At 41.4% G+C, this 25,856-nt stretch overlaps 1 protein-coding gene across 1 annotated transcript; it reads right to left on the bottom strand.

Annotated features, from left to right (window-relative positions):
* Positions 1-1,338: 1,338 nt before the first annotated feature.
* stox1 (storkhead box 1) lies at positions 1,339-25,585 on the bottom strand. Its single transcript, XM_007240263.4, has 4 exons — positions 25,037-25,585; positions 4,865-5,017; positions 2,335-4,642; positions 1,339-1,782 (listed from the first exon to the last, which is right to left on the bottom strand). Exons 1-4 carry the CDS (start codon positions 25,380-25,382, stop codon positions 1,629-1,631), a joined length of 2,961 nt encoding a protein of 986 aa, XP_007240325.3. The 5' UTR covers positions 25,383-25,585; the 3' UTR covers positions 1,339-1,628.
* Between the last annotated feature and the right edge of the window lie 271 nt (positions 25,586-25,856).

A 25,856-nucleotide genomic window follows, 5' to 3' on the forward strand; every position in this document is an offset into this window, starting at 1 on the left:
TAAAATTTAAACAAATTTGCCCATGGCTAAAGTATTGGCTATTGATTTCTATTGAGTCAAGGTCACCAAATGTGTTGCTCTAAACTCTCCCAAGATGCTGAAAACAGGGCTGTTACAATTCATGCAACACATGAAAGGCTTAATTAGTTAGCAACAGTACTGGATGGGCAAGATGCACATTTAGGTGGGCTAAGCTACCTCTGGCCTTGTTCTCAGAAAAAAATCATAAAATAGTATTTTGTGTGCTTCCACAAAAGTCACTTTTGGTACCATGAAGACCTTTGCTCATAATATGGATGTGTGAGTGTTAAGAACCTTTTAAGGACTTAATGTAAAGATGCTTTACCATTTTAATCTGTTTTTCACACTCTATTGTACCAAAAGTGGTACTTTCTGATTTAGCATTTTTATATTCTGCATTCAGTAAGACAAAGACAGCCATTTCTAAACATTTGACTCTGATTATTGTATAAAAAATTAGACCACATTCACAGTGGAAAGTACGAGAGGGCAATATATAAAAAATCTTAATAAATGTTGTTATTGTGATACACAATATACATTTATATGCATATTGTGGATTTAATCAGTGCTTAAAGACAAAAAAAAAACAGACAAACTGCATATTTCAGAGTGTAATCCTGTTAATTTATAAATGTAAAACATTTTGAATAAAAATAGGATTTTCATATTTTAGAATATTTGGGAGAGAATTTATGAATCTGCCACTATTGGTGCATTTTTTCAGCTTGTCAGAATATTCTGAAAAATTATGTATAACACAAAATGTTTTTAAATATAATTTTACAGTTATCATATCACCCATCCCTAATGATAACATACAATTAACAGTGATGTTGGCAGGATTCAAAGTTTGTCATATCTACAGTGCATGTATTAACGTTTAAAAACTCTGGAGCAAACATGCATGTCTCCAGAGTTTGATATGTAATGCTGATAACAGTATAAAAGAGATAGATCTGAAAAATATGTTCCCAAAGAACCATTTGTCCTTACAACATCCATTAACTAATGGGTTACAATCATTCCAGACCAAAACTGTTTTTAAAATATCATAAAACATAATGTCAGGCATCTGGTAATGTATTTGTAATCATTCAACAGCTTTTAAAAGAATGATTCTTCTCACCACCACCACTAAAATGAAAAAAATCGTTTAGCCTGCCAAAAAGTAATAAGGAAAAGTTATTAGACAATTTATCATACAAAGAATAATTAAAATGATGGATTACTAAACTGTAAAATGTAAAAGATGATTCACATTTGAAGTCATTCTTAAACCAGTCCTTACGAAAAAGAGAAGAACACAAGACGACATTGGTAACGTACATAGTTTATTTTTTCTCACTGTTTACATGGGTTTCATGTTAAATTGAACTATAGTATTCCTCTTTATAAACAGAGGATGTTGGTACTTAAAATAGCACAAAAGAAAAACTATAAAACCCTAATTATATAATACTCCAAATACCCAACAATGCTAGCTGAATGTACTATTCAGTATTGTGTGACAAAGGATATTTACATATAAAAGTGATAAATATACACATATATACAGAGACCTTGGAATAAACTGAAATCAGTGATTTAACTCTCCACCCAGCCATTCACACATTCATGACCGGTGTGAGCTGAAGCAAGGAACTCTGGGGATGAATGCCATTGCTCTTGGAGTGAAGTTTTTCAAGATTCTGTAGGAAACCACGTTGCTTTAACCCTTTGAGTATCAACGAGTTACTTGAAGTTAGACTCATGCGTGCTCTGCAAGTAAACAAAAACAAAACAGAGATCTCTATGAAGAGATTAAATAGTTACATGTCATAATGATGAACTAATTAAATGGTACATCTTGTCCAAGTAGGTCATCTAGGCCAGGGGTCCTCAACCCTGCTCATGGAGAGCTAACATCCTGGTGAGATTGTTTAATGATTGGACCTAATGTCTGCTAAAACGTAGCTCTCTAAAAGCATGGCTAGTGACCACTGATCTAGACAGTGCAAAATGACATGGCAAATATATTATTTAAATATATATATCCAATAAGCACAGTGGCTGTGTTCCAAATCCTAGGCTGCAGTCAAGGAAAGGTGGGTCCTTGATAGGACTGTCCTATGAAGATGCTGCAGTGATAATTGTGTGTGTGTCTGTATGTGATAACTAGTATGTTATTTATGCTTCCCAAAAAATCATTATAATAATAAAAACATATTGATGTAGTAAGGCATTAAAAGCAGACTAACTCTGCTACAGCCTAGGCTTTGAAGCACATTTAGCATGTAGATTTTACACTAAAGATCATTACGAGTGACTGACCTTGGTGAGTCAATTCCACTGTCTGCTGTGTTGCTTTGATTTTCTGCTGTTTCCACAGTACAGACTTTAGAAGGGTCACCATGACTTATGCTTGTACACTTTAGGTCATCTCCATCCCCTGATGCCTCATATTGACTCTGATTGTAGTCTTTTATTTGTGGATGACAACTCCAGAGATGGGATTTGTCATCTACTTCGTCTGCAGACTTGAGTACTGTTTCAGCGTCAGAGTCCCGTTCACTCGTCTGACAGTAATCAAAGATGCTGCTGTCCAGGGCCTCTGTTGGTTCAGAGTGTCCAGAGCTGAGATCATGAAGTCTTTCGTCCGGACATTGAGCCTTTCGGCTGGTGCTGACGTCTGTAGGCAGGTGAGATAGAGCAGGCTGGTGCTCATTTGCCTGCCACCTGAATTCATGTGGTCTCTGTGTGGGTTTTATGGTGTCCTGGTAAAGAAGTGATGGGTTATTGTCCATGAAAGTGCTGTCCCAGTCCCCATCCAGACAGACTGGTTCACGACAGCGTGCTGTGCCAGGGCAAACCACCTCACTGGCACATTCCTCGTTCAGACACAAGGAGCTACAACAGTCATCATCATCATCATCATCCTCTATTTTCTGATAAATGCGGTGCTCATCATCAGTGTATGCTTCACTGCCTGCATGGCTGGTGTCTCGGCGCATGCCATCAGCGTCTGCCAGTTGTTGGGTGCATGTCTGCTGGTGTGAGGACAAAAGGTCAGGGCAGTGGTCAGATTCGTCCTTATTGTTGACTAGATGGAGGGAACGTCTACGTTGAACTGTAAATTTGGGCCATGGCATGGGTAATTCTGTTGTTTCATATGGATGTGAAGTCAGGTCCATGATGTGCTTCTGATCAGAATCTCTCTCGTGAAAAACCTTTTGTTTAATCTCCCTTCCTGTCCCATCTCTCAGCTCCCTGCCTCTGACCTTGCTGTCTCTTAGTTTGACCTTGTCTTCTATCCTCAGTGTGCTGCTGTCAGGATAGACAAAGCTGTAATCTCCAGGAAGTTCTTTAACAGCTTTCGAATCTGTGACAGAATCTAAAGTCAGCCCTCCTTCATGGAGACGCTCACAAGATCTATCTGTCGGCATATGAGCTTTGTCATGCTCTTCACTGACTGCTTTCACGCGGTGAGGATCCCAGGATTTGGACCTGTGACCTGCTCGCTCCCGCCGAGTTGAAGTCTTGGCCTCTCTCCTCCTTTGTTCTTTGTGAGTGGTGGTTGGTACTATATCCCGCCCTGGCAGCGACTGAAATGGATTCTCTATGCGTTTCTTGTAGACGCATTTTGGGTCCAAAACAGCACAATCCTCATGATTGTCAGTTTCTTCTAGAACTAATTCAGGCTTGAGGCAAGATGGAATGAGATCATCTGCCTGTAAATCGTCATCACATGAAACATCTTTAGTCTTTGTCCTCTGTTTCTCTTTGGAAGAAGGCACTCTTCTCTTGCTCCGTGTGGCTTTAGCGACTGGCTTCTTTCCACCAGCCCTGGATGAATGGTGTCTTTGCTGAGAGCGCAGGATCTCTGTGGACATGCCTTTGTCAATAGTTATGGCCTTTGTCATTCTCTCCGCTTTCTCTTCCAGTTTTTTCATCAGGACAGTATGGCGGACCAAGTTGTCCACAGTAAGCTCAGGGTTGATACGTTTAATAATGGCATGTTCCAGATCTCTGGGAAGGTTATTAAGATCTTCTTCATCCCTAACTGGCCACTCTTCAGGTGGAAACTGCCCAGAGAAAGTGGCATATTCCTTCTTTAGTTTATTCTCCTTCTTTCCTGTGTTACGTCGGAACAGGTTGAGGCCGAACTTGCGTCCGGGTTTCTCCTTATCTTTACGACTAGTGTTTGTTGATTTGCTGATTTCACTAGCCTGGTAATCTGCTGCTGTAGAGGTGGACTGATGCTGGACGGCAGGTTTATGTTCTCGAGGCCACTTCAGGCTTTTTCCGGTACATTCACTTATACTGATGGACTGCTCCTGGACAGATGGTGGAGCTGTTGGCTGAGGTGTGAAGCAACTACAGGACTTGCAGTGGGCCATGATGGGTATGTCAGTTGAAGCATCCATGCAGCTTTCGTTGCTCACCAGGTAGGTTATAGGGGGAGGAGAAGGATGGTCATTTTCGTTTGTCCACCAACTTTTCTCTTTTGGCATGTTGTTGGTGATGAAGTATGTCTGAGGAGAAACAATGAAGTAGCCCTCTCCAGTGTGATAGATTTTTCTCTCTTTAATAAGCGCTCCCAGTGCATTGTAGAGGATTTCCTGGGTGGGAATTGTCATTCCTAAAACATTGAAAATATGTAATATTAGAAATTATACAAAAATAAAATTCATTAAAATAGTTAAACCAGCCACAAAGCGTTGTTGAGATATAGATAGCTAGTTTATCATAAACCATTAGCATTTTCCCCAGTATAAAAGGCTAGGTAACTAAACTTGACTGGATGCATTCCTGCCTCAGAATCCTATCTGATTAGACAGGAAGATGATTATTGAAAGTATACCTGGATGGGCCTTCATCATGTGTTTAATCAGAGCCTCCTGGTTGACCGTTATATTAGCAGTATTCATGTCAGATATGACTGAGCACAGCACTTCAGACAGTGGGATGAACTGCGACTGGGTAATAGGGGACATCTGCATTGGGGACAAGTCACCTGAAAAAAGAAAAAACAAAAATAAAGGAAATACTCTTAGTCAGTCTTATTCATGTTCAGAATTTTATCTCTTCTCTCAGTCTGCTTTTGTCATTTTACGTACAAACCTGCTATTTAAACTGTGTTTTTTTAGGCATTAAACAAGGGACAACATAAAACCACATAAATCATTACTCTGAAGTTCAGAGCGAGGACATAAAAACACTAAAACATCAAAGAATGCTAAATCCAGTCAAGAACGAGCTGAGATTTGTTGGACTATAAAGCTTAATTACAGGGAAAATGTTCAATACATCAGTCAGTGACATTTTTTGTGAACTGAAAGAATTGTAGAGTTTTTGCAATAGGAACAAAAATACAGAGGTACTGAATATAAACTCAAAACACACTTTGAACGTTATAATTATATTGTAATACTGTCACTATAAAAATCCAACAAATAAATGTGTTATTACTGTTTACAACTTGAAACGATTAGTGGGTGGATGCACAAAAAAGGGTTAATAGCACATAAATATATACCAGCACTTCAAGCTAAAAGACTGTTCCTAATAGAGGGTCAAATGGTTCCAAAGGCTTACCCCTTTTTCTTTTTCAAAGAGTGAGTGTTATTTTGAAGTACAAGTAGGGGTGGGCAATATTATATCGTATACAATATATCGTGACCCAGAAATATCGTGATATTAAAAATCCATATCGTGATAATAGGGCTGTTCTGTCTTAAAAGTAGTCTATTATTTACTGTGAAGCTTTAGGTGTATTTATTGTACAATTGTTTTAGTTTGCAGTTTATATGCATGCACTAAATATTCTGCAATATTTTTTGCTTCATTATATTATTTTATGCTATATTATTTATTTTGCCACATTATGATTATGCTGTTATACTATTATAATATATTGCTGAAATTAATTAATTATTTTTCTGTTTTCCTATATCGCCAAGTATATCGTCATCGCAAAAATACCCTGAAATATCGTGATATTATTTTAGAGCCTTATCGCCCACCCCTAAGTACAAGTACATTTTATAACACCAAAGGGGGCCGGGGGTCTAAATCACCAACTATACAACATCTGGTTTCTCTGATCATTAATTTTTATTGTAGCCAAATTAAACCAGGGCATGATTGGTTACAGACTTCTTTTTACAGACTATTGCACACATTGCACTTACACACTATTGCAAAGACCACACCTACACTACTGACACCACGTGTTCATATGCAACCAACATGCATCACCAGTATTAACAACTCTTGGTCCATATTCTCTTAGACTGAGTTGTCTTTCTCAGATATACAACAGTCACAAATGAAGAGATAGTAAGGAGACACTCCACAGACCACCCCACCACTAGCCTCAAGAAAACGTCTGACTGTGTTCCTCATTTCAGCCACAGGACACTAAAGAAAACACATTTTAACCACATATCTTTCCACTAAAGCAAACCTAAGCAGCCATCACACAGTTGCAGCACTTGTGTAAGGGGTAAAGTAAATAAAACTTTAATCAGGCAGCTGTTATTACCAGGCAGGAAGCTAAATGAGGCCACTCCCCCAGCCTTCATCTTCAAAAAGGAACAAACTGCAGAAAACAACACAGTTACAGGGAGGAACATTCTGTTTATTATAAAATTAACATTAAAATTGTTGAAAGAAAATCTTGTACTGTATGTGAATTTTTTTTTTGACATTTTAAAAGAGTCCTTTACATTTGTGTGAACATTTTATGGAAAAGTTTCCAGTTAAGTTTCAAGTACTTCTTGTAAAAGCTTATTGTAAGCACAATGACATCAAAATCATCTTGACGATAACTACTTAAGAAAAAGAACATTCCCATTGAACAGCTGTTTACATTTGAACAGATGAACAGACTTTTAAACTGAAATTTGATGATATTTGATAGAAATATATTTAAGTGATGAGAAACTAAATGCACTAAAATACCTGCCTTTTATTATTTTTCCCTCTAAAAATAAATAGTATATTACTCAATATTTGTAACATATTTCTACATGCAAAAGCAAGAGAGAGTGAAACGAGAGAGAAAAAGGAAGAGGGGAAGGGGACAAACACGACTACAGTTGTTAAAGCAATATGCCTAATCCACTAAAGTTCACAAAATACCATTTAAATGCAAAACATACGGCTCATGTTTTCCAGTTGGCATGTACAACCAAAATGGCACACTTCTTTCTTACTTACTTCACTTACAAATTCACTTTTAATGGTAGGGCACTATTTTTATTTAGTGTGGTAGTGTTTGCTTTGGAGTGCAGTCTTTTTACATTGCAGACATTTAAGAAAAATCTGTCATGTTCCACAGCGTTTATTGACTAACTTTCAAAAGTATTAAATAGTTGTAGTACAAAATACATAGACATGTTGCTACTGGTATATAAAACTGATAAGAAGCTAGTTTTTATTCACCATTTTAAATTACTGTTACTAAGACCGGCTGACTACACATTAACAGCATCTTCCTTAAACAGGAAGACAATTGAAAGTAACTACAGCATGGGTCTTTTGTCTTATTAGATTGTTCTGATCCTTGTGGCAAATTGTCACGCCTGGCCCTGTTTCCTGTCTGTCCTCGTGCCTGTGTTGTCCCACGTGACCCGTGCCCCTGTGTTCTGCCTGTGATTTTCCATTACCTCATGTCTCATTTGTAGCTCCACCCCTTCCCCAGGTGTTTCCACTCCCAGTGTGTTTCCTGTTTAGTTAAATAGCTTTCCTCTGTCACCTGTCCTGGTCGGTCTTTGCACTGTCTCCTGTCGTTTGTCTTCCCAGAGTTTCTCTCCGTGTTTCTCTCCGTGTTTCTCTCCGTGTCTATCTTAGTTTAATCCTTGTTATTATCCTTGCCCTGTTTAGTTCATAGTCTTGTTTCATTATTCATTTTGTTTTCCTTGTTTAGTCTCCCTATTTGTTTGTAGTATATATTTAACTTCCTGTTTATTGTTATTTTCTAGTTCCCTGTGTTTTCCCTAGTTTATTCCCTTGCCCTGTTTTAGTTTATCCCGCCTAGTTTTATAGTCTCCCCGTTTGTTTATCTTTAGTATCTCGTTTGTTTGTTAGTTTTAGCTCGCCTCTGTTTCTTGTTTTTCTTTGTTTCTTGTTTACTTGTCTCTTTGTTTAATAAATTCGCCCTACCTGTGTTTACGTCCGCCTCCTCGTCTCTCTGCCTGGGTCAAACCCTGACAAAAAGACCGACCAAATGGATGTAGCAGAATGGCACGCTGCTCGGAAGGCGGACCTGGAGTTTCTCCGCCTCCTCGCCGAGCAAATCCGAGGAGATGAACCGCTCCCAGCGCCTTTCCTCGGGTTGGAGCCCGTCAGCCCAGCTTCAGTGGCGCCCACCGAGACCCACAAGGGGATCCCGTGGACTGGCTCCAGGATGGCGATCCGCCATGCTCCATTCGGGACTCCGGCGTTGGAATCCCCGAGGCCCCAAGGACGCCGCAGGCCTCGGGGTAGACGTTTTAAGGGGTCCCGCCAGCCGGAGGAGGAGCCCGTTTCCGGGGAGGATTTTCTTGGGGGGGCGCTAGGGCTGTGTGCGGTCAGCCTCGATCCTCGCCCCGACGAGGACGGGGGTGGCATGGATGCAGGCTGTGAGGAGTCCTATTCCTGGGACTACTCCGATCTCCTCACACCTGCATCCAGTGAAGAGGAGTTTGAGGACTGCCCTCCTACACCAGCCCGCCAGCCGCTCCTTCCTCCCGCGGTAGCTGCCGATCCGCGCTCTGTGTCTTTCGCGGTGGCAGCCGAACCGGTGGCAGTGGAATCGCGCTCCGAGACCCCCTGCGCGGCGAGCCAGCCGCGGTCAAAGACTTTCCCCGCGCTCCTCACGCCGGACTCTGCACGAGAGAGTAGGAATCCAGTCCGGGTTTTTACTTCACCCGCAGCTTCGGGCTCCAGTGCTGCAGCGGATCTCTTCATGCCACGCCCCGTGAAGCACGCGTCTGAAGCGCTGCGTCCCGCGATACACGCGGCTGAGATGCCACGCCCCGTGTTGCACGCGCCGCTCTCCGAGATTTCAGCGGCGGCCGCGCCGCTCCCCGAGACTTCAGCGGCGGCCGCGCCGCGCTCACAGACTGCAGCGGCGGCAGCGCCGCTCTCCGAGCTTTCAGCGGCGGCCGCGCCGCGCTCACAGACTGCAGCGGCGGCAGCGCCGCTCTCCGAGATTTCAGCGGCGGCCGCGCCGCTCTCCGAGATTTCAGCGGCGGCCGCGCCGCTCCCCGAGACTTCAGCGGCGGCCGCGCCGCGCTCACAGACTGCAGCGGCGGCAGCGCCGCTCTCCGAGATTTCAGCGGCGGCCGCGCCGCGCTCACAGACTGCAGCGGCGGCAGCGCCGCTCTCCGAGTTTTCAGCGGCGGCCGCGCCGCTCTCCCAAGCACCAGCAGTCCCAGCTGCTCCAGCTCAAGCACCAGCAGTCCCAGCTGCTCCAGCTCAAGCACCAGCAGTCCCAGCTGCTCCAGCTCAAGCACCAGCAGTCCCAGCTGCTCCAGCTCAAGCACCAGCAGTCCCAGCTGCTCCAGCTCAAGCACCAGCAGTCCCAGCTGCTCCAGCTCAAGCACCAGCAGTCCCAGCTGCTCCAGCTCAAGCACCAGCAGTCCCAGCTGCTCCAGCTCAAGCACCAGCAGTCCCAGCTGCTCCAGCTCAAGCACCAGCAGTCCCAGCTGCTCCAGCTCAAGCACCAGCAGTCCCAGCTGCTCCAGCTCAAGCACCTGCAGCTCCCAGAACTATGTTTGGGCCCAGGCCCCGTATTTCCAGGCCTGCTCCTAGGCCTCCTGACTTTGCCCCTAGTTATGTGCCCAGGCTGTCCCCACAGACTTTTACCAGTCCTGGGCACCCACCTGTGTCTTTTGTACCCCTGTCTCTCCCTGTCCTGGTCCCCGTATCTGTGATCGTTCCAGTTCCTGTCCCCGGTGGTTTCTCTGTTCCTGTCCCTGTTACTGTGTTTGTTTCCGTCCCCGTCAATGTTCTAGTCCCTGTTCCCATGTCCGGTCCCGTCCAGTCTCTGTCTCATGTCCAGTCTCCGTCACCTGTCCAGTTCCCCGTCCAGTCTCCGTCACCTGTCCAGTTCCCCGTCCAGTCTCCGTCACCTGTCCAGTTCCCCGTCCAGTCTCCGTCACCTGTCCAGTTCCCCGTCCAGTCTCCGTCACCTGTCCAGTTCCCCGTCCAGTCTCCGTTCCCTGTCCAGTCTCTGTTCCCTGTCCAGTCTCTGTCCCCTGTCCTGTCTCCATCTCCTGTCCAGTTCCCTGTCCAGTCTCCCGTTCGGTCTCCTGTTTTCCCCGGCCTCCCCCTGCCGCCAGCCCCCGGGGTTTGTTTTTACGCGCCTCGGGAGCTGCGCGTTTAGGGGGAGGTTTCTGTCACGCCTGGCCCTGTTTCCTGTCTGTCCTCGTGCCTGTGTTGTCCCACGTGACCCGTGCCCCTGTGTTCTGCCTGTGATTTTCCATTACCTCATGTCTCATTTGTAGCTCCACCCCTTCCCCAGGTGTTTCCACTCCCAGTGTGTTTCCTGTTTAGTTAAATAGCTTTCCTCTGTCACCTGTCCTGGTCGGTCTTTGCACTGTCTCCTGTCGTTTGTCTTCCCAGAGTTTCTCTCCGTGTTTCTCTCCGTGTTTCTCTCCGTGTTTCTCTCCGTGTCTATCTTAGTTTAATCCTTGTTATTATCCTTGCCCTGTTTAGTTCATAGTCTTGTTTCATTATTCATTTTGTTTTCCTTGTTTAGTCTCCCTATTTGTTTGTAGTATATATTTAACTTCCTGTTTATTGTTATTTTCTAGTTCCCTGTGTTTTCCCTAGTTTATTCCCTTGCCCTGTTTTAGTTTATCCCGCCTAGTTTTATAGTCTCCCCGTTTGTTTATCTTTAGTATCTTGTTTGTTTGTTAGTTTTAGCTCGCCTCTGTTTCTTGTTTTTCTTTGTTTCTTGTTTACTTGTCTCTTTGTTTAATAAATTCGCCCTACCTGTGTTTACGTCCGCCTCCTCGTCTCTCTGCCTGGGTCAACCCCTGACACAAATCCTGTCTCCAGAATAGTAAGAATAACAGTACGAAAAACGTCAACTTTGAAACTCATGTCTGAATATTTGCAAATGTGTGCAATAAATAGAGAAACACAAATATTGCCATGTTTTCTGAGATAATTTGGGTAAAATAATATAATTAACGACTCTATCTGCCTGTTGGTATTATACTCAACACCACAGGCCAGCTGTTGTATACAAAGGACTAGGCTTTAGTTTGAATGTCTGGGTTTCCAGAAGGGTGGGAAAACATCTCCCGGTGACTTAGAATTAAAGTTCTAGTTTAACTGGTGGCAGGGTGTGACTGCCACCATGGGGTAAATGTAACCTCTCTCCAGGGGAAAGCACTCTGTGTTCATTGTAACATGAAGCCACTCTCCAGACATTAAGACCTTTGTCACATACAGCTTGAATACCCTGCCAGGTACCATGGTAACATGCCACAAAAGCTTGGATGGGGTGGCAAGACACTTTGGGGCAGAAGTCACTGGTGACTTCCATTTAGGGCTGGTTTTCTTTGTTAGCAAATAAAAGGTCCTTGGATATTTGCTGTGGGTCACAAACCTTCAGTGTTGGGCTTGAAGAAGAACAGTTCTGCATGCTGATGTGGCAGTGTTACACTCCAGTGTATGGGAACTGATGAAAGCAAGTGGTTAAGTGGCAATCATACAATATTTACATGCTGACGAGCTGGTTGAGGTCTCATTAATTCGATTAGCTAAACTCATATTATGTGAATAGATATCTTGGTAAATGCAGATACAGTATCTCTTACTGGTTTGAACTTTACTGAAACAACTGCCAAAGCTGCATCTGTCAGAAAGTAAGTAATGAAAAAGAAGTCCTTCATTAATGTTCTTAAAAAGAGAAAGAAATTTACAGAATCTATGACTCTATAAAGGCAGCATACGTCACAGACTGTAAATGGAAGCAGTAGCCTGACCCGGTTTCAGTCTGTTTTGTTAGAAAACAGCCGAAGAAGTATCTTTGTGCTAGCACTCATTTTTTACTGCATACTGCATCATTTAAAATCTACTAATGTTTGGTAAAAGCATTGTTTTTGCCACATTTTAAAATAATAAGTGTTTCATCTAGACATAACACATAAATATTCAAGTCCTAAATATATATATTTTTTCATTTGTGGCCCAAACTATAAGCCTATGTACATCCTATTACAGCACTAATGAAGCAATGTAACACACCTGAGTAATCAATAAAACCAATGAAGATAAATGTTCCATTGGCCCCTAAAATGAAGGGACTGTTTGAAAAATATATATTTTAACATGGTAAAACCACAATACTTTCAAACCCCCCTTAAATAAAGGTCTGGCATGTGTACTTTAATCAGCTATGATTTAAGGCAGGTATATTTAAATATTTAAAACACATTCAGAACCTCCAACTGATCTTACTTCTGCCCTATTCCGTCTATGAATGGACACAACATGAGGAGAGTTTGAGGAAACCTCAAATACTGAGCCAACTGAGTAACTCAATCAGCTGTTGTATAATGTACTTGAGGTAAAAGAGCACTGAGTTTAGTCCTTTTCGGACAAATGTGATTTGTGTTTTTTGCACTCTATGTTTCATCTACAATAATCAGGTTTATTTTTGATACTTCACTGCTTTAACACAAATCATGTTTGCCCTGTAATTTTACTTTATGTGAGGTTTAGCAAGAATAGTCCACAAAATGGCCATTATGTATGAATTATTCAAAAAGGCAAAGACTGAATGTTTGGCCATTCAGCAGCTTAGACTTGTCCAAAGCAGAAATTAGCTTCTAACAGTTTAATTATTGTTTAACTTGCTGTCGTACAATTTGAGGTGAAAAAACAACTGCAGACAGAGAGTGCTCTACTTGGTTTAGGCTAAAGGAAATGCAGTCATGTGTGTGGAAGCCAGGCTTCACACAAGCAAACCACAGAAGTAATTAACTAGCAAAGGTGCTGTTGGTTTACACACACACACACACAGGGTGGGCACTTGTCTTCTTATACTAATAAAGTTTAATGTGGTGGGGTTCATTCCTCCTCACAACCGCAAACATGATTTCCAGGTGAGGTGAGAAACAAAAGCAAACACTGGGGCATTTTCGGGTGGTTCTGAAGGTTAGTGGCTGGCTACCCAGAGCTGGCTACCTCTATCTATAGGCTACTACTCAGCTAGAGAAACACAGCCAAGCATGTCCAGACTTGAAATAGGTTCCTTAAGCATACAAACATCAGGCGTTGACATCAAGTGGATGTACACATATGTGGAGGAGGTTTGGGAAGTGGTAGAAACCAGTAATCCTGAAAACACACAGGTAATGTTTTTGTAATCTATGGAAATGGAGATACAGATGTCTGAAATTTTCCCTCTTACTGCTTCACAACTTTTAAAACTGGACATTTTGACCCGTTAAGGTTAGGTAAACTGACAAGTCACTGTCACTGAATTATGATGCTTTCTTATGCTAATGAGAGCTTTCTTGTCACATGGACAAATCTAGCCAGACCCCGCCAGTCATGATCATAACCATCCACTGTACTGTCCACTGTGGGTGGTAGTAAGGCCTTCTAAGACATATTCTACACACGTGACACTGTAGTTTGAAGAATGTTAAATGGCCGCACAACTTTGGAAATGGAATGTCCCATTCATTTGGCACCCACTATCAGGCCTCGCTCCAACTTCAATAATTCTCGTAGTCTTGCTAAGAGCACACTGGCCAGTTTTCAACCTCACTCACAAGAAAACATCCCATAACATATTTGGCATGTCGGTGTATACTGAACCCATGCCCTAACTAAAGTAGTTCTGACTGTTCTAAAATCTCTGATTGTAACTTGGAGGGTGAGCATCCTATAGGAGAGGACCTGCCTTCTCGTGAGATCTAATTCATGGGACTCTTATCTAACTTAAATCTTAATCCATGTAATCCTTCCATTCACTTGTCGGCCCCCCTTGTCCACCACCACTGGCAGGACTGCACTCCCAGCCCTTAGATTATCACAGCTTTAATCTGCTGTCTTATTTCCTACTGTCTTCATCTCTGCCTGGCTTACACACTGTCTCAGTGAGTCCAGCTGTCATGAGCTCTGAAATGACACCAGGACACCTGGTACAATTTCACTGTAGGAGCTAAGTGGGCTGAGTCTGGCTGTGAGTACCACACATGGAAAGCAATAAATCCTGCCTTTCACGTCTGCGATTAACTGTACTGGAACACACTCTGCAGATTCTAGTGAAGTCTAAAGAAGTCTCTGTCTGCTTTAGAAGTCTGGAAGTCAAAGCTGTATTCTTGGCTTTTACAAGATGAATGTCAAATTACCATTTTTTAAACATTTTAAATCACTAATAAACCTTATGAATAGTTTGTAGTGTTTGGGTAATTAATGCAACAAAAACATGATTTTGTTCCACATCTCCACAAGCGAATTGCCTATTTTTTTTTAAAGGGTTGGATTTTATCTGTAAACAGACGCCATGCTGTGCATTACAAACACTGCTAGTCATATTTCAATCAGTGACCGGACACTCATTTATAAAATCTGTGCAAATGCAACCTGCATAAACATTATCTTTGCGCACATGCATGCTGTTAGGACTATAAAGATCTAAGCAAAACTCTGAGTTGATTGATGAGGATTGTAATCTGAACGTATCCTTATGTCTTTCTTATCAAAATGTGATATTCATTACAGAGATGTATTATACAAGTGTGCCAAATCTCATACAAAGGTAACTCCTGAGGACTCCTGAAGTTATTGAAGCTCAACAGGCTTAAAAAGGTTACAAAATAATTTCTCAAGAACTTCATAGCTTTCTCAAATCCACTATGAGGAAAATCATATACATATTGAGAGAATAGAGGACCATAGTTACTCTCCCAACAAGTGATCATCCTGCAAATAAATCACTACATAAAAAATAGCAAACAGCATTATAGGAAATCATGAAGAACCTCAGGGTAAGCCTTTCTTGCATTGAGCAATGTCACTCTTCATTAGTCAATACACCATCAGGCAAAAAGGAAGGTGTGTATGACAGGATAGCAAGGAGGAAGCCAGTTCTCTCCAAAAATAACACATATATCATGAACATGTATACATATTAATATTATATATTTGACAGTTGACATCTCCCAACTTAAAAATAATAATCATGTCTTATCATTAGCTGGACCACTCACGTCTGGACCAGTGTTATTGTGGGTGGTGCTTTTGTAATGTCACCAGAAGGCTTCCAACAAATGCATTCAGCAGCTTTTACGAGGAAGTGCTGTTCTTGCTGCCATGGTGCTGAGAGCAGGGAGTAAAGTGGAGCTATAAACGACCTGAAAGACTCCCCCAGCACGACCCATTCTACCAGCTATGAGAAGCTAACTAACAGAAGTGCTACTGATAGGAAAGCATCAAGAACACCAGATTTAGCAGATTTAGCTTTAGGCATCTTAACAGGTAAGCAAATGAACCAATTGCTGTAGCTGTCTAAAAGCAGCTTTTTTGTTTTAACAGTACATTTTAACATATACTTTGTTCTCAGCTCATTACTACAGTTACATGTTGCCCCACTTACTGAAAATGTCTCAACCTCACACATTAGTTCTCTGCAAAAAAAAAAAAAAAATACAGACAACATTAACAAATCAGGCAACTGAAACTAATCAAGTGGACTTTTGTACTGATTAACAGAGGAAACACAGTCCAACTGATAAAGACTTCTGACACCAACGTTCCTTTGTAATTATGTCCACATTTGGCACAGTAAAAAGAAAAACATCTTTTCTCTAAGTGTTTTATGATTGCTTTACTGCTCTACTGATTTTTGACACTCAAATCAGTCTGTTTGTTGTTTCAAAAAAACTGAAATTTTAAATGTCCCAAAGGGTTTACAAGCTGTGACTGTGGGTAAAGCTTTGTCTGCTCACTAATCGTCATCTTCTCATGAGGAAATAGAAAAACAAGCTAAGTGATTTTTAAACAATGAGCGGTATACTCAACACTACACTTAAAACATACCATATTATAACAGCATGCAGCATGTGTCGTTACTCATTAATATGAAGTAGGAGAAAACTTAAATTAACTGTACATGAATAAACCTGCCAAATAGAAGCAGATAAGAAGATGAAATGTAAATTATATTTAGAATAAATCACTACTTTCACATGATACTTTAATTTATCTACTGTACTCACTGTAATTTATTTATACTATATAAATGAAGGTTTTCTACAATTTGTTCCAGGAAGACTTTATGAACTCAATAAAAGGATTTGTGTACTTTGTCAGTCCCTGAAATACAGATATAACAGAATACAAGTTATATAAACTGTAGAATCCAAGATACAAGCTGTAAACACAATGAATGAGCCAACTGGACAGCTAAATTGAGCAGATTTACATTATTAGAAACGGAAGTCCACAATACAAGGGTTAAATCAACATGTGACCATCAACACAGATTCTAGTACATTCTGTGTACTAAAAGGCAAATTTACAATCTAAATAAGATTATACACTCATTAATGGGCATAAACAACTTCTAATACATTATAAATAAAACCACACATTGAAAATAACAGGCAACAGCAAAACAAATATGCAAAATCAAAATAATAAATTGGCCAATTGTCGGTTGCTTGTTTAAAGGAAACACTGCCTTAATCCTAATCTTCCATCCTAAAAGTGGCAGAGAAAATGCTCATATTTTCTTAAAAAAGAGAATCATCAGCAGCATACATGCTCCAGTATGTAGTTCAGTGCAGGAAAGAGGCTAACTTTTGCTACAGGACAACTGGTCTCAGGTTTCACAAAGGAGGCCGTGGACAGAATCTGCCCAGCCAATTTAAATAAAGTTATACAGTATCCTTTATCAAACTTCTATTTTGCAGATAAGAATATATTCCTCACGAAGTCAGCAACAGCCGGTTAAACACAATATGGGTTTGCTTTGACCGGGTATCCTTCTTTTAAGTTATTTCACAACGATAGGTCTCAAATACCCACATTCAATATCAAATAACCAGTATTTTACCTCTATTTCTACCCACCCTGATGGTCTCAGTCCACTATAATTGCCTGTTTGACAGAGAGGGGGCTTGAACAAATGCTGCGGGTTCCATTTCACTTTCTTCTTGAGATGTTTAGACATTCCAGGTGTTTCAGGCTAGTCTCACCTCCAGAAGCTGGAGGAGACCACGTTTACTGCACTCACACACCACTAATCAAGATCCATGACACTAATTCACACCAGATGAGAGCTATTTCCTCTGAGTAAGACTGAACTACATCAGAGTCAGGGCTTGTGATCCTTCCACTGGGAGGCCTTTGCCATTGCAACAGTTTAATCACGGTCTAAATCCTGAACAGCTTTAGAGTTAAAAGCACAATATGTTTTACTTTCAATCACATAAGAACTTGGAGCATGGAACCAGAGTAGTGCTATAAACATCAAAATAAAGATACCCTTTTAGGAGGTCAGAACTTGTCTCCACTGTGGAGTGTACATTTACATTAGTGCATGATGATGTTTCCTCCCACATGAGAAATGGCATGGAAATGAAGGATCCATCAAGAGTCAACAGATCTAAAAGGGGGCAGGCTAATCTCTTCATTTGTTTTTATCAGCCCAGGTCTTGGGTTGCTCATGGTCCATAAATGTGTCAACTTGGCTCTCATAAAAAAGATGGTTTCCTGTCTAATGGGAAAAGGATGCAGCAAACGATGCCCAGCATGATTTCAGCTGGAGGTCAGGTTCCAGGGCGCAGGGCGAGGTTGCCTCTTAAAAAAACTCTTAAGGCCTCTGCATTCTTCCTGCGAAACAAAATTTGGGATCATTGTGCTTAGGAGCTTGCATCCTTTCTGAGCTTTCATTTGCCAGTGCCTATAATCCCGTCCAATCACAGATGTTGATGCGTAGTTTCCGCAGATGTTTTTCCGCAGAGTTTACCCAGCTTTCACTCGTGCAACAAAGCAAGCAAAGACCCTGTGAAGCCCCAAAAAGTATCTTAAGGCCTTTATTATTTTTGGTACACAGAAAGAATAGAAAACAAAGACTGTAGCTGTGTTCCAAAGCCTAGGCTGCAGTTGCAGTAAAATGGGTTCTTGGTTGGACTATCCTAGGAAGACTCCTTCTCAGTAGCCTGTTGGTCACACATATGCAGTTTGAGCCTAATTGGACTGTTCCATAACTTTTTCATTTCTTCATATAAATAAATTCATAAAATTAAATTTAGAATTTTGCTCTAAAGCTTTTTCTACTATTTTCCATTCCATTTTCATGTTCATGTTATCTTTCCTCACACCTCTATCATCTTGTTTTTGAACAAAGAATTCTGGACTTAGAGCCATAAAGGATACAGCAGTTGTGACCTCAAAATCACTCTGAATGTTGTCCGCCTTTCTTGGCAGTATAAGAAGGGTCTTTTTAACTTAGTAACATCCTTCTATGACGTGGTGGCCTGAAAAATGCAGCCCACCTCCACATAGTTTGGTAAAACTGATACATACATCTGCACTCACACACTCACAGTCCGAGTAATTCTGGAAATTATCTGGGTACCCTACATGTGTGAAAAAGGCTATACAGAAATCCTTCCATTTCTTTGTGTAAAACAGTCAAAATGGGAAATCTCATATGTCACGTTGTAAAGATATTTGGCCTTGAGGGTCTTACAGGTAATAAAAGTCACAAGGAGGTTTAGGAAATTAGAGAGGGACATGATTCTGAAAGGCAAACTTGGTCCAGATCCCAAAAAATGCCTCAACCTCATCCATCTGGTTGCTGTCGGTGATATATTACTACACTGCTGGATAAAGGACATGAGCTTCCACCGGAGAAAGAGAGTAAAGTCAGGGAGGAACCACACACAGCTGCTTGTGGTAGACTTTGGTTTGGTGTTTGGTTACCACAAGAAAACATTCCAGTGGTAGCCTTCTTAGAAACCAGATCCAGCATATTCTGTCTGTCAACACTGGATATCCAGTGAACCTTTGTTTCTTGAACATCCAAACAACTTTCTAGTTGTTTTGTAGTGACGTTTTCTGCAACAATCATTGCACTGTAAAAAAGTGCTAAATAAAATAAATAGTTATTTGAGGAAATAGGAAAAAAAATGTTTCCATAAATAAATATGTTTGCAAAGTTTTGAGCATGAAGAACCTTATAATCTATATTTGGTAATGAACCTTGACATCCACTTCATAAAGCCATTTAAATAGTATCAATGCACACTTTTCTTTAGCAAAAATGTTAATTAAGTATTAAATATTGATATTGAAACACATAATATTTAGCAGGCAAATTAATTCATTTAAAATGGCAAAAGAATGCCCTTGAAAAGGAATAATTAGTCATAAAAATAATTTTATTTAATCAACTGCTGTTTCTTTAAAAAGCATGGCAAATATATGTATTAATGCTATTTAATTTGTGAAATGGTGAAAAATGTGCCACATTTAAAAATTCATTTTGTTCAGTTTCAGCCAAAATGTTTCATTTTGGTTCACCCCAAATATTTTCGTGCAGTGCTTCAGATTGCACCGCTGCACCGTTCAGAATTCAGTCAACAGGCTAAGTGCATAAACATGTTCAAATCGGCCCTCATTAAGTAATTTCAGCAAGGAAAGCAAGTCCTGCTTTAATGAGGGTAAAAAGGCTTGTGTTCTTTTACAAGCACATGGGCCTCCTCTGTGCAAAGGGGCACACCTGGAACCGCTGTGTTTATCTGCTGAGGACCACAAGGAGCTTTACGAAGACAGGGCGGGGGCAGTGACCTTTGGTGCCCAGTTAACCAAGAGGGCAGCCTTCTAATGCATAAGCACCACAGGGTACTCCCCTCTAGATGCAGGAGTCCGGCGTGGAGCCTGGTCATGGCTAATATGCACAGATCTATGAACACAGCCCATGCTGATGAATAGCCCTTTAGTCCTTTGGAAGACATTTACAAAACAGTCTTCTGTGTCTAAGCCATCTGAGTGCTAGACAACCACACTTACCACACAAATTTTCCAGTGCCAACGTCACACCAAGATTACTACAAGATGCCAGAGTATTTATAGAACTGAGCTGCACTAACTGAATAAATGTTGGCTTCAACTAAAATAAACACAACATATTTAACCCCTTAACCCTTAGAAGGTGAGAGTAGTGCAAGAGTCTTCTTCATGTTGCAGACTGATAGAGATAAAGTTACATGACCACACACATGCAGTATCCATGAACCTGCCGACACGCCATTTATGTTTTGTGTGAAAATGACCATTAGACACTCCATAAATGACTATCTTTGATTTTGCTGTGAGTTACTTCAGTTTTAAAGGACAGGAATTGTATTTCTGTGCTGCTTTTTTGCAAATAGGTAAATAGAAACATTAAGAATGCCAGTGAGTTCATGAAATAAAAAAAATAAGTTATTACTGTGTAATATATAATTACACATTAAATGTTAAACCATAAAAGAAGTGTTAAAATATGTGATTTTCTTTTTACAAAAAACGCCACGCAAAATTGTGATTTAAATTCAGAATTACTTAATAATTTCTACATTTCCTACATTCTAAAGTAATATAACTGTGACTTTAAATGGTTGAACTGCTATTACTTCGTAACCGCCACAACAATAAGTTATTCATTTAATAAAGTGAAGAAGCATAAATTCACACATAGATCCTCACAGGTCCTAATGAGGTTATGGACAATAGATCAACAGTGCTTTGCAGTACTGGACACCTCATTACAACCCAGTATGGCTTTTCCTGAATGTGTTACCCTTTAGATCTCATTGGCTGGGCTGAGCTCGATCTGGAGCCTCTCAATAATGCAGAGGCCCCAGTCAACCATTGTGAGCAGAGCTTCAAATTTCACTAGACAAGCACACAGTACAGAGATGGCCACGACAGGACTTTATTCTACTCCAGAGTAGAGTATGAAAGCATGTCAAAACACATCAGTGCAATGTACAGAGTGTGCCTACACACATATCTAAAAATGTGACTGGAATTTGACCAGTTTAATACTCTAAATCTTAACAGTTTACAGTGAATTCTCTTCAGTCCGGTGCACTAGCACAGCGAAAGAGAGATATGCATTTGAGCATATCAGTGACATGCTGTTCTAACTAATGCTGGATACATTTCTGAAATACTCAGACCATTCACACAACAAACTTAATCAAGATCCCATGAGTGCCGAACTATGCATTTTCTGTTCCAACTTTAATTTCAGATTCAAGCTTCTGTCTTTTAGTAACTGTATAGAAGTAAATGAAGCTGGGTTACAACTGATTTCAGTGGAGCAGATAAATCAAATCATTCATGAAGGAAGGGTATGAAAGACAAGGCCCTGAACCTTCAAAAGGTCAGTCTGTGGATCACTGACACCAGGCTTTCTCCACTGAAAAAATAACAGGGTCTTGTCATTCTCACCCTGCAGAGTCAGACAGCGGCGGCCCCAGAGAACAATCTTGTTTTACCTTTAACTTAACATCTACCAAACTTCACACTTACCCACCCAAAAACTTAAACTCAAACTTAATCTCAAATTTAAGCCTAATCCTGTCCAACCAGCAAAAGGCATCTGAACTACATCGGATCATCTGTTAAAGGGGAATTCCATTGTTTTTTTATATTTCAGAGTGGGTTGGTGGGAAATGCAAAGGTAAAAGCACCCAAAACACAATTAATCAGATACACATCTAATCACTTAAACTACATTGCTTGCACATTGATTGCTGTCCCACACAGCAATCAGATTTTAGTCCAACTAAGTGGAGACGAATTTGACTACACCGAGTGTAAAATGCATGTGGCTGAAATCTTATTAGGACACAATACAGACACTAGACACTATTATTACACAAGTGACCAGGTGTAACTAGGTGTAAAAAACAGTAAACTTCACATCAATCCACTCTGACTGACAATCTTATGTATTTTACTAAATTACACATAAAATATGAAAAGTATGCACAAATTTAGATTAATTTTATCTGTATTAACAGTGCTCTCCTGTATATGGGATTAAATATAGCAAAATAAAATGAGATCAAACCTTTTTATATCCATGTCAGTTTCACCAAAAAAAATTGCTAGTTTCATTCAAGGCACAACAAAGCAGCTGCAGTTCTCTACATTGCAGAAAGGAGACATCAGTGTCCATGACCAGGAGCTATAAAATGGTCTTTTGTGCAGCCACTGGACAAGAGATAACTCTGCACAGTGGCTTTGGAGAATGGACAGTAAATTATAGTGACACTTAGGCTGATTTTACATCGCAGTGTGACAATAGCTTTTCATCTGACCTAGACACTAGAAAGTGTGCGTAATGTGTTTGAGTGTCTTTATTAGTCTGAGCTTTCCAAGACACCCCAATCACCAGTAAATGCGCTTAGGTCTCCCACTGACACATCCAATCACACTGTGTGGTCTTGTCCCTCGAATTCCTCAGCATCGTGCTCCCCCTCTACACACACACAAAATGACCTCCACCTCCATGGCCCTGACAGCAGGACCAAATGGCTGATCTCACACAGTGGTGACAGCTTTGTGTGGGGGAATCAGCAGCCACCCAACAGCAGGAATCATGTGTGAGGGTGCCACAGACCTGCCACCTCAACATGTGTGCAACCAAAACAGCACCCCAAACAGTTGCCTTCATATAGTGAAGGCCCAAGCCATGGATCCACAGTACTAAACCTGCATTCTCCCTACAGCGCATACCACGGTTCACTTTCAGAGCACAATTTGCATGAGGTGAGCTCATACTGCAGGCTGTGTGTATCTATATCTGCACATTTGTGTGGGGGTTAAAGGCCACACTCCTCTGAAATTATATTTCCTGTCATCTGGAAATAATACAGTAATGCTGCACGCACAGTTACGCTCCAAGCATGTCGAGATACCTCTGAGAACTGCTGGTCAGGTTGGGTTCATGGGGCCACACTTTACTAATACAAATTTACTGAGGCTACAAACCAGCAGAGGCCCAGCCTACTCAAAAAAAAAATTGAGAAGCTGCAACAAAAACACTGTACAGAATGTGAAAAAAGTGTACTCAAAGTATATACAAAGCAGCTGCCATGAGATGCTAATTAGGCCACAAAGTAAGCCTACAGTATAATCATCACTGTTTGTTAGACAATAGGGTTGAGATTAATGTAAGCAGGTCATGGAAACATACAGTTCTGCTGCCTTCTATGGCTTTTTGATATCTTGCTTGTGTAGCAGGATATGCAGGAGCTTTTGTTAAAAATGCATTATTTTACAACACAAAATAAAAAGCCTTTAGGCTTTTAAAACGTGCATTGTGGTGCAGTTGTTTTTCACAGTGAATAAATCTTTTGAATTTAGTGATGATTTACTCTTTCACCCTGTGTTCTAATTAGATCTAATCCTGCATTCCTTTGAGTTAAGAGATGTGAATCAGCAGATAGAGAATTCGTCATTTTCGTTATCTTAATGTTTACAGTATTTCTTGTATAAGCACCATTAGCAGCATTGTGTCTGCTCAGGTAAATGGCAAAAGCTGTTATAGATCTACCAGACTGTTTTTTTTTAATGAATATTATGTGGCTTTGCAAAAATGGGAGCAGAAGCACACTAATACAATTTATTACAATATTCTTTTCCTCTCTCCCCTCAGGATTGCTACTGCTTTCCATTTAAAATAAAACAGAACTACTGCTTTAATAAACTTCCGTGCAGGAATTGTAGTCCTGTAGGTTTGAATTCCTGAACTGTAAGTACTGCTGTTTTTGTGTTTAAGCACACTTTATGCATTTCACCCATTTTTGCCAGGTTTGGTCAGTGTGTTAGAGCTGGGAAATAAGCAAACTGCTCTAAACTCTGTTACAGTTCTTCTAAAATAATGTGATGATGACCTCTGGTTTACTGAAGGGCCTGATCCCAGCAAAGTTGGTTCTGTTGTTTTTTTCTTTTTTGAAGCACACCTAACACCCTTTTTGCCAGACTGTTCTGAACTCTGGCCTTCACTTCCCCAACCTGATCTAAAATGTGCTTTATAATCAGAGTTTAAAATTCTGACCATGACTCTCATCATGTTTTCTATAGATTTCTATAGTTTCCTTAACATTAATATTATACTGTGTAGTTAGATTATAAGTATTTAAAAAACACTGACCCAACTGTACATTCATTACAGAGTGTAAAAAATCCTGTTTAACTGGATGTGTTGAGAAACAATGTATTATGCATGAAAGAGCATAGAAAGATTTTAATAACAGAATCTGTCACTGCTGATGCATTGCGTCTACGTCAAAATATGATGAATACTTTGTAAAATGTAAAAATGTATTTTAATATTGCGATATACTACTTTTACCATATAATCCAGCTCTATCAGTGCGTGATTATATACCCCATGGTTTATATCATGGTTCGATGTCAAGATACAGATTTTTCCTATATCATCCAGCCCTATGTGTAGCACCTCTCTGGTCTGGAGGGCTGGATTCCTACACTGTTAGTTGTGTTGTTTTTGCGCTCAGGCACACCTTATTTTTCTCCCACATTATTTGCCAGGTTCAGACAGTGTGTTCGAGCTGAGAGGCCAGAAAACTGTACTCCGGCCTTCAGTTCCCCGCCCTGCTCTAAAACGTGCTCTGTGACCACAGTTTACAGTTCTGAGCACGATGTGAGATTTAAAGCTTCCACTGAGCTCTGAGCTTCACAAACACATAAAGACCCACTGACCTACTGAGGGCTGTTTTTGAGCTCTTTTCGAGGTTTATGACACCTAGTCAAAGTGCAGTGTAAACAAACCCTCCGGTTTCCTTCCCATGAGACTCAAACCACAGCTTTAATGTGTAGACTTTGCTCTCATCCAAAGCTTCACTGCGGAGCTGCTGCCTCCAGCAGCCCACAGCACTGCCCACGCCTGGTTCAGCATCTATCTACCATCTCTTAGAACTAAATGAGACAGGTCTTTTTCTCCACGCCCGTCTCCTCTACACAGAATGAGAGAGTTGTGATAACCTACCCACTGCTTTGATGGTGAAGCCCTTCGGAGAGCGCAGCGCCCGGCGCATCCACGCCTCCCGCAGCACCTCCAGGTTGTTGCCGTTTCCCTGAATGAGCAGCACCGAATTCTCCATCCAGCCCTGGAAGTAAACTTCAGCCACGGCCTTCACCAGCCGCTTATTCCAGAAGCTGTGCAGATTCTGGGATTTAAAATCCATGAAAATGTCCTGCCCGTTCGTACAGGTCGCCGCCGCCGCAGTGCCGCCCGTCGCCGCCGCGCTCTCCTCCGGCTCCGCCTCCCGCCACAACACCACGGCCAGCGAAGCCGCTGACAGCTGCACCACCCGCTGCTGCTGCTGAGACATGACTCACTGCCCGCACGCTCTCCTCACAACACGGACACGGATACTACCACCGCCCGGGGCATAGAGCCGACACCCTCACCGACCTCGCCCACCAACAAAGCCCCGTGTTCCGCTCCGCTCCCGCGCTGTGTCTCATTTCACTACAGCTCCGCCGCTCCTCCGCCTGTCCGCTCCCCGCTCCGTCTGTTAGCTCGCTTCTCTCCCAGGCAACCGCTGCTGCTGACGGTGGCCGAGAGGGCGTAGCCAGGGGCGGGGCCCGGTACTCCACTTCACTCCGCAAACCAATAAGAACGCACTGGCACCGTGACGTAGTCGTGCTCAGGTGCAGAATTTATAATCTATTTTTATCTCTGTGTCTCCCTTACTGGTCTGTGTAACGTTTATCACTTTAATTTTCAGACCGGCTAAATGCAAAGATAGAAAATTGGATGTAAAAACTCAATATTTCATTTTCTAAAGTAGTGCAGTGTACAA

Source organism: Astyanax mexicanus, chromosome 7 (genome assembly GCF_023375975.1).
Source record: "Astyanax mexicanus isolate ESR-SI-001 chromosome 7, AstMex3_surface, whole genome shotgun sequence".
NCBI lineage: Eukaryota > Metazoa > Chordata > Actinopteri > Characiformes > Acestrorhamphidae > Astyanax > Astyanax mexicanus.

Coding starts and splice junctions, on each gene's coding strand:
- stox1 (XM_007240263.4), bottom strand. CDS start 25,382: ATGTCTCAGCAGCAGCAGCGGGTGGTGCAGCTGTCAGCGGCTTCGCTG. Junction 5,018..25,036: donor CTTCACCATCAAAGCAGTGG/GTAGGTTATCAC, acceptor TTCTTTTTTCAG/GTGACTTGTCCCCAATGCAG. Junction 1,783..2,334: donor AGTGGAATTGACTCACCAAG/GTCAGTCACTCG, acceptor GTTTACTTGCAG/AGCACGCATGAGTCTAACTT.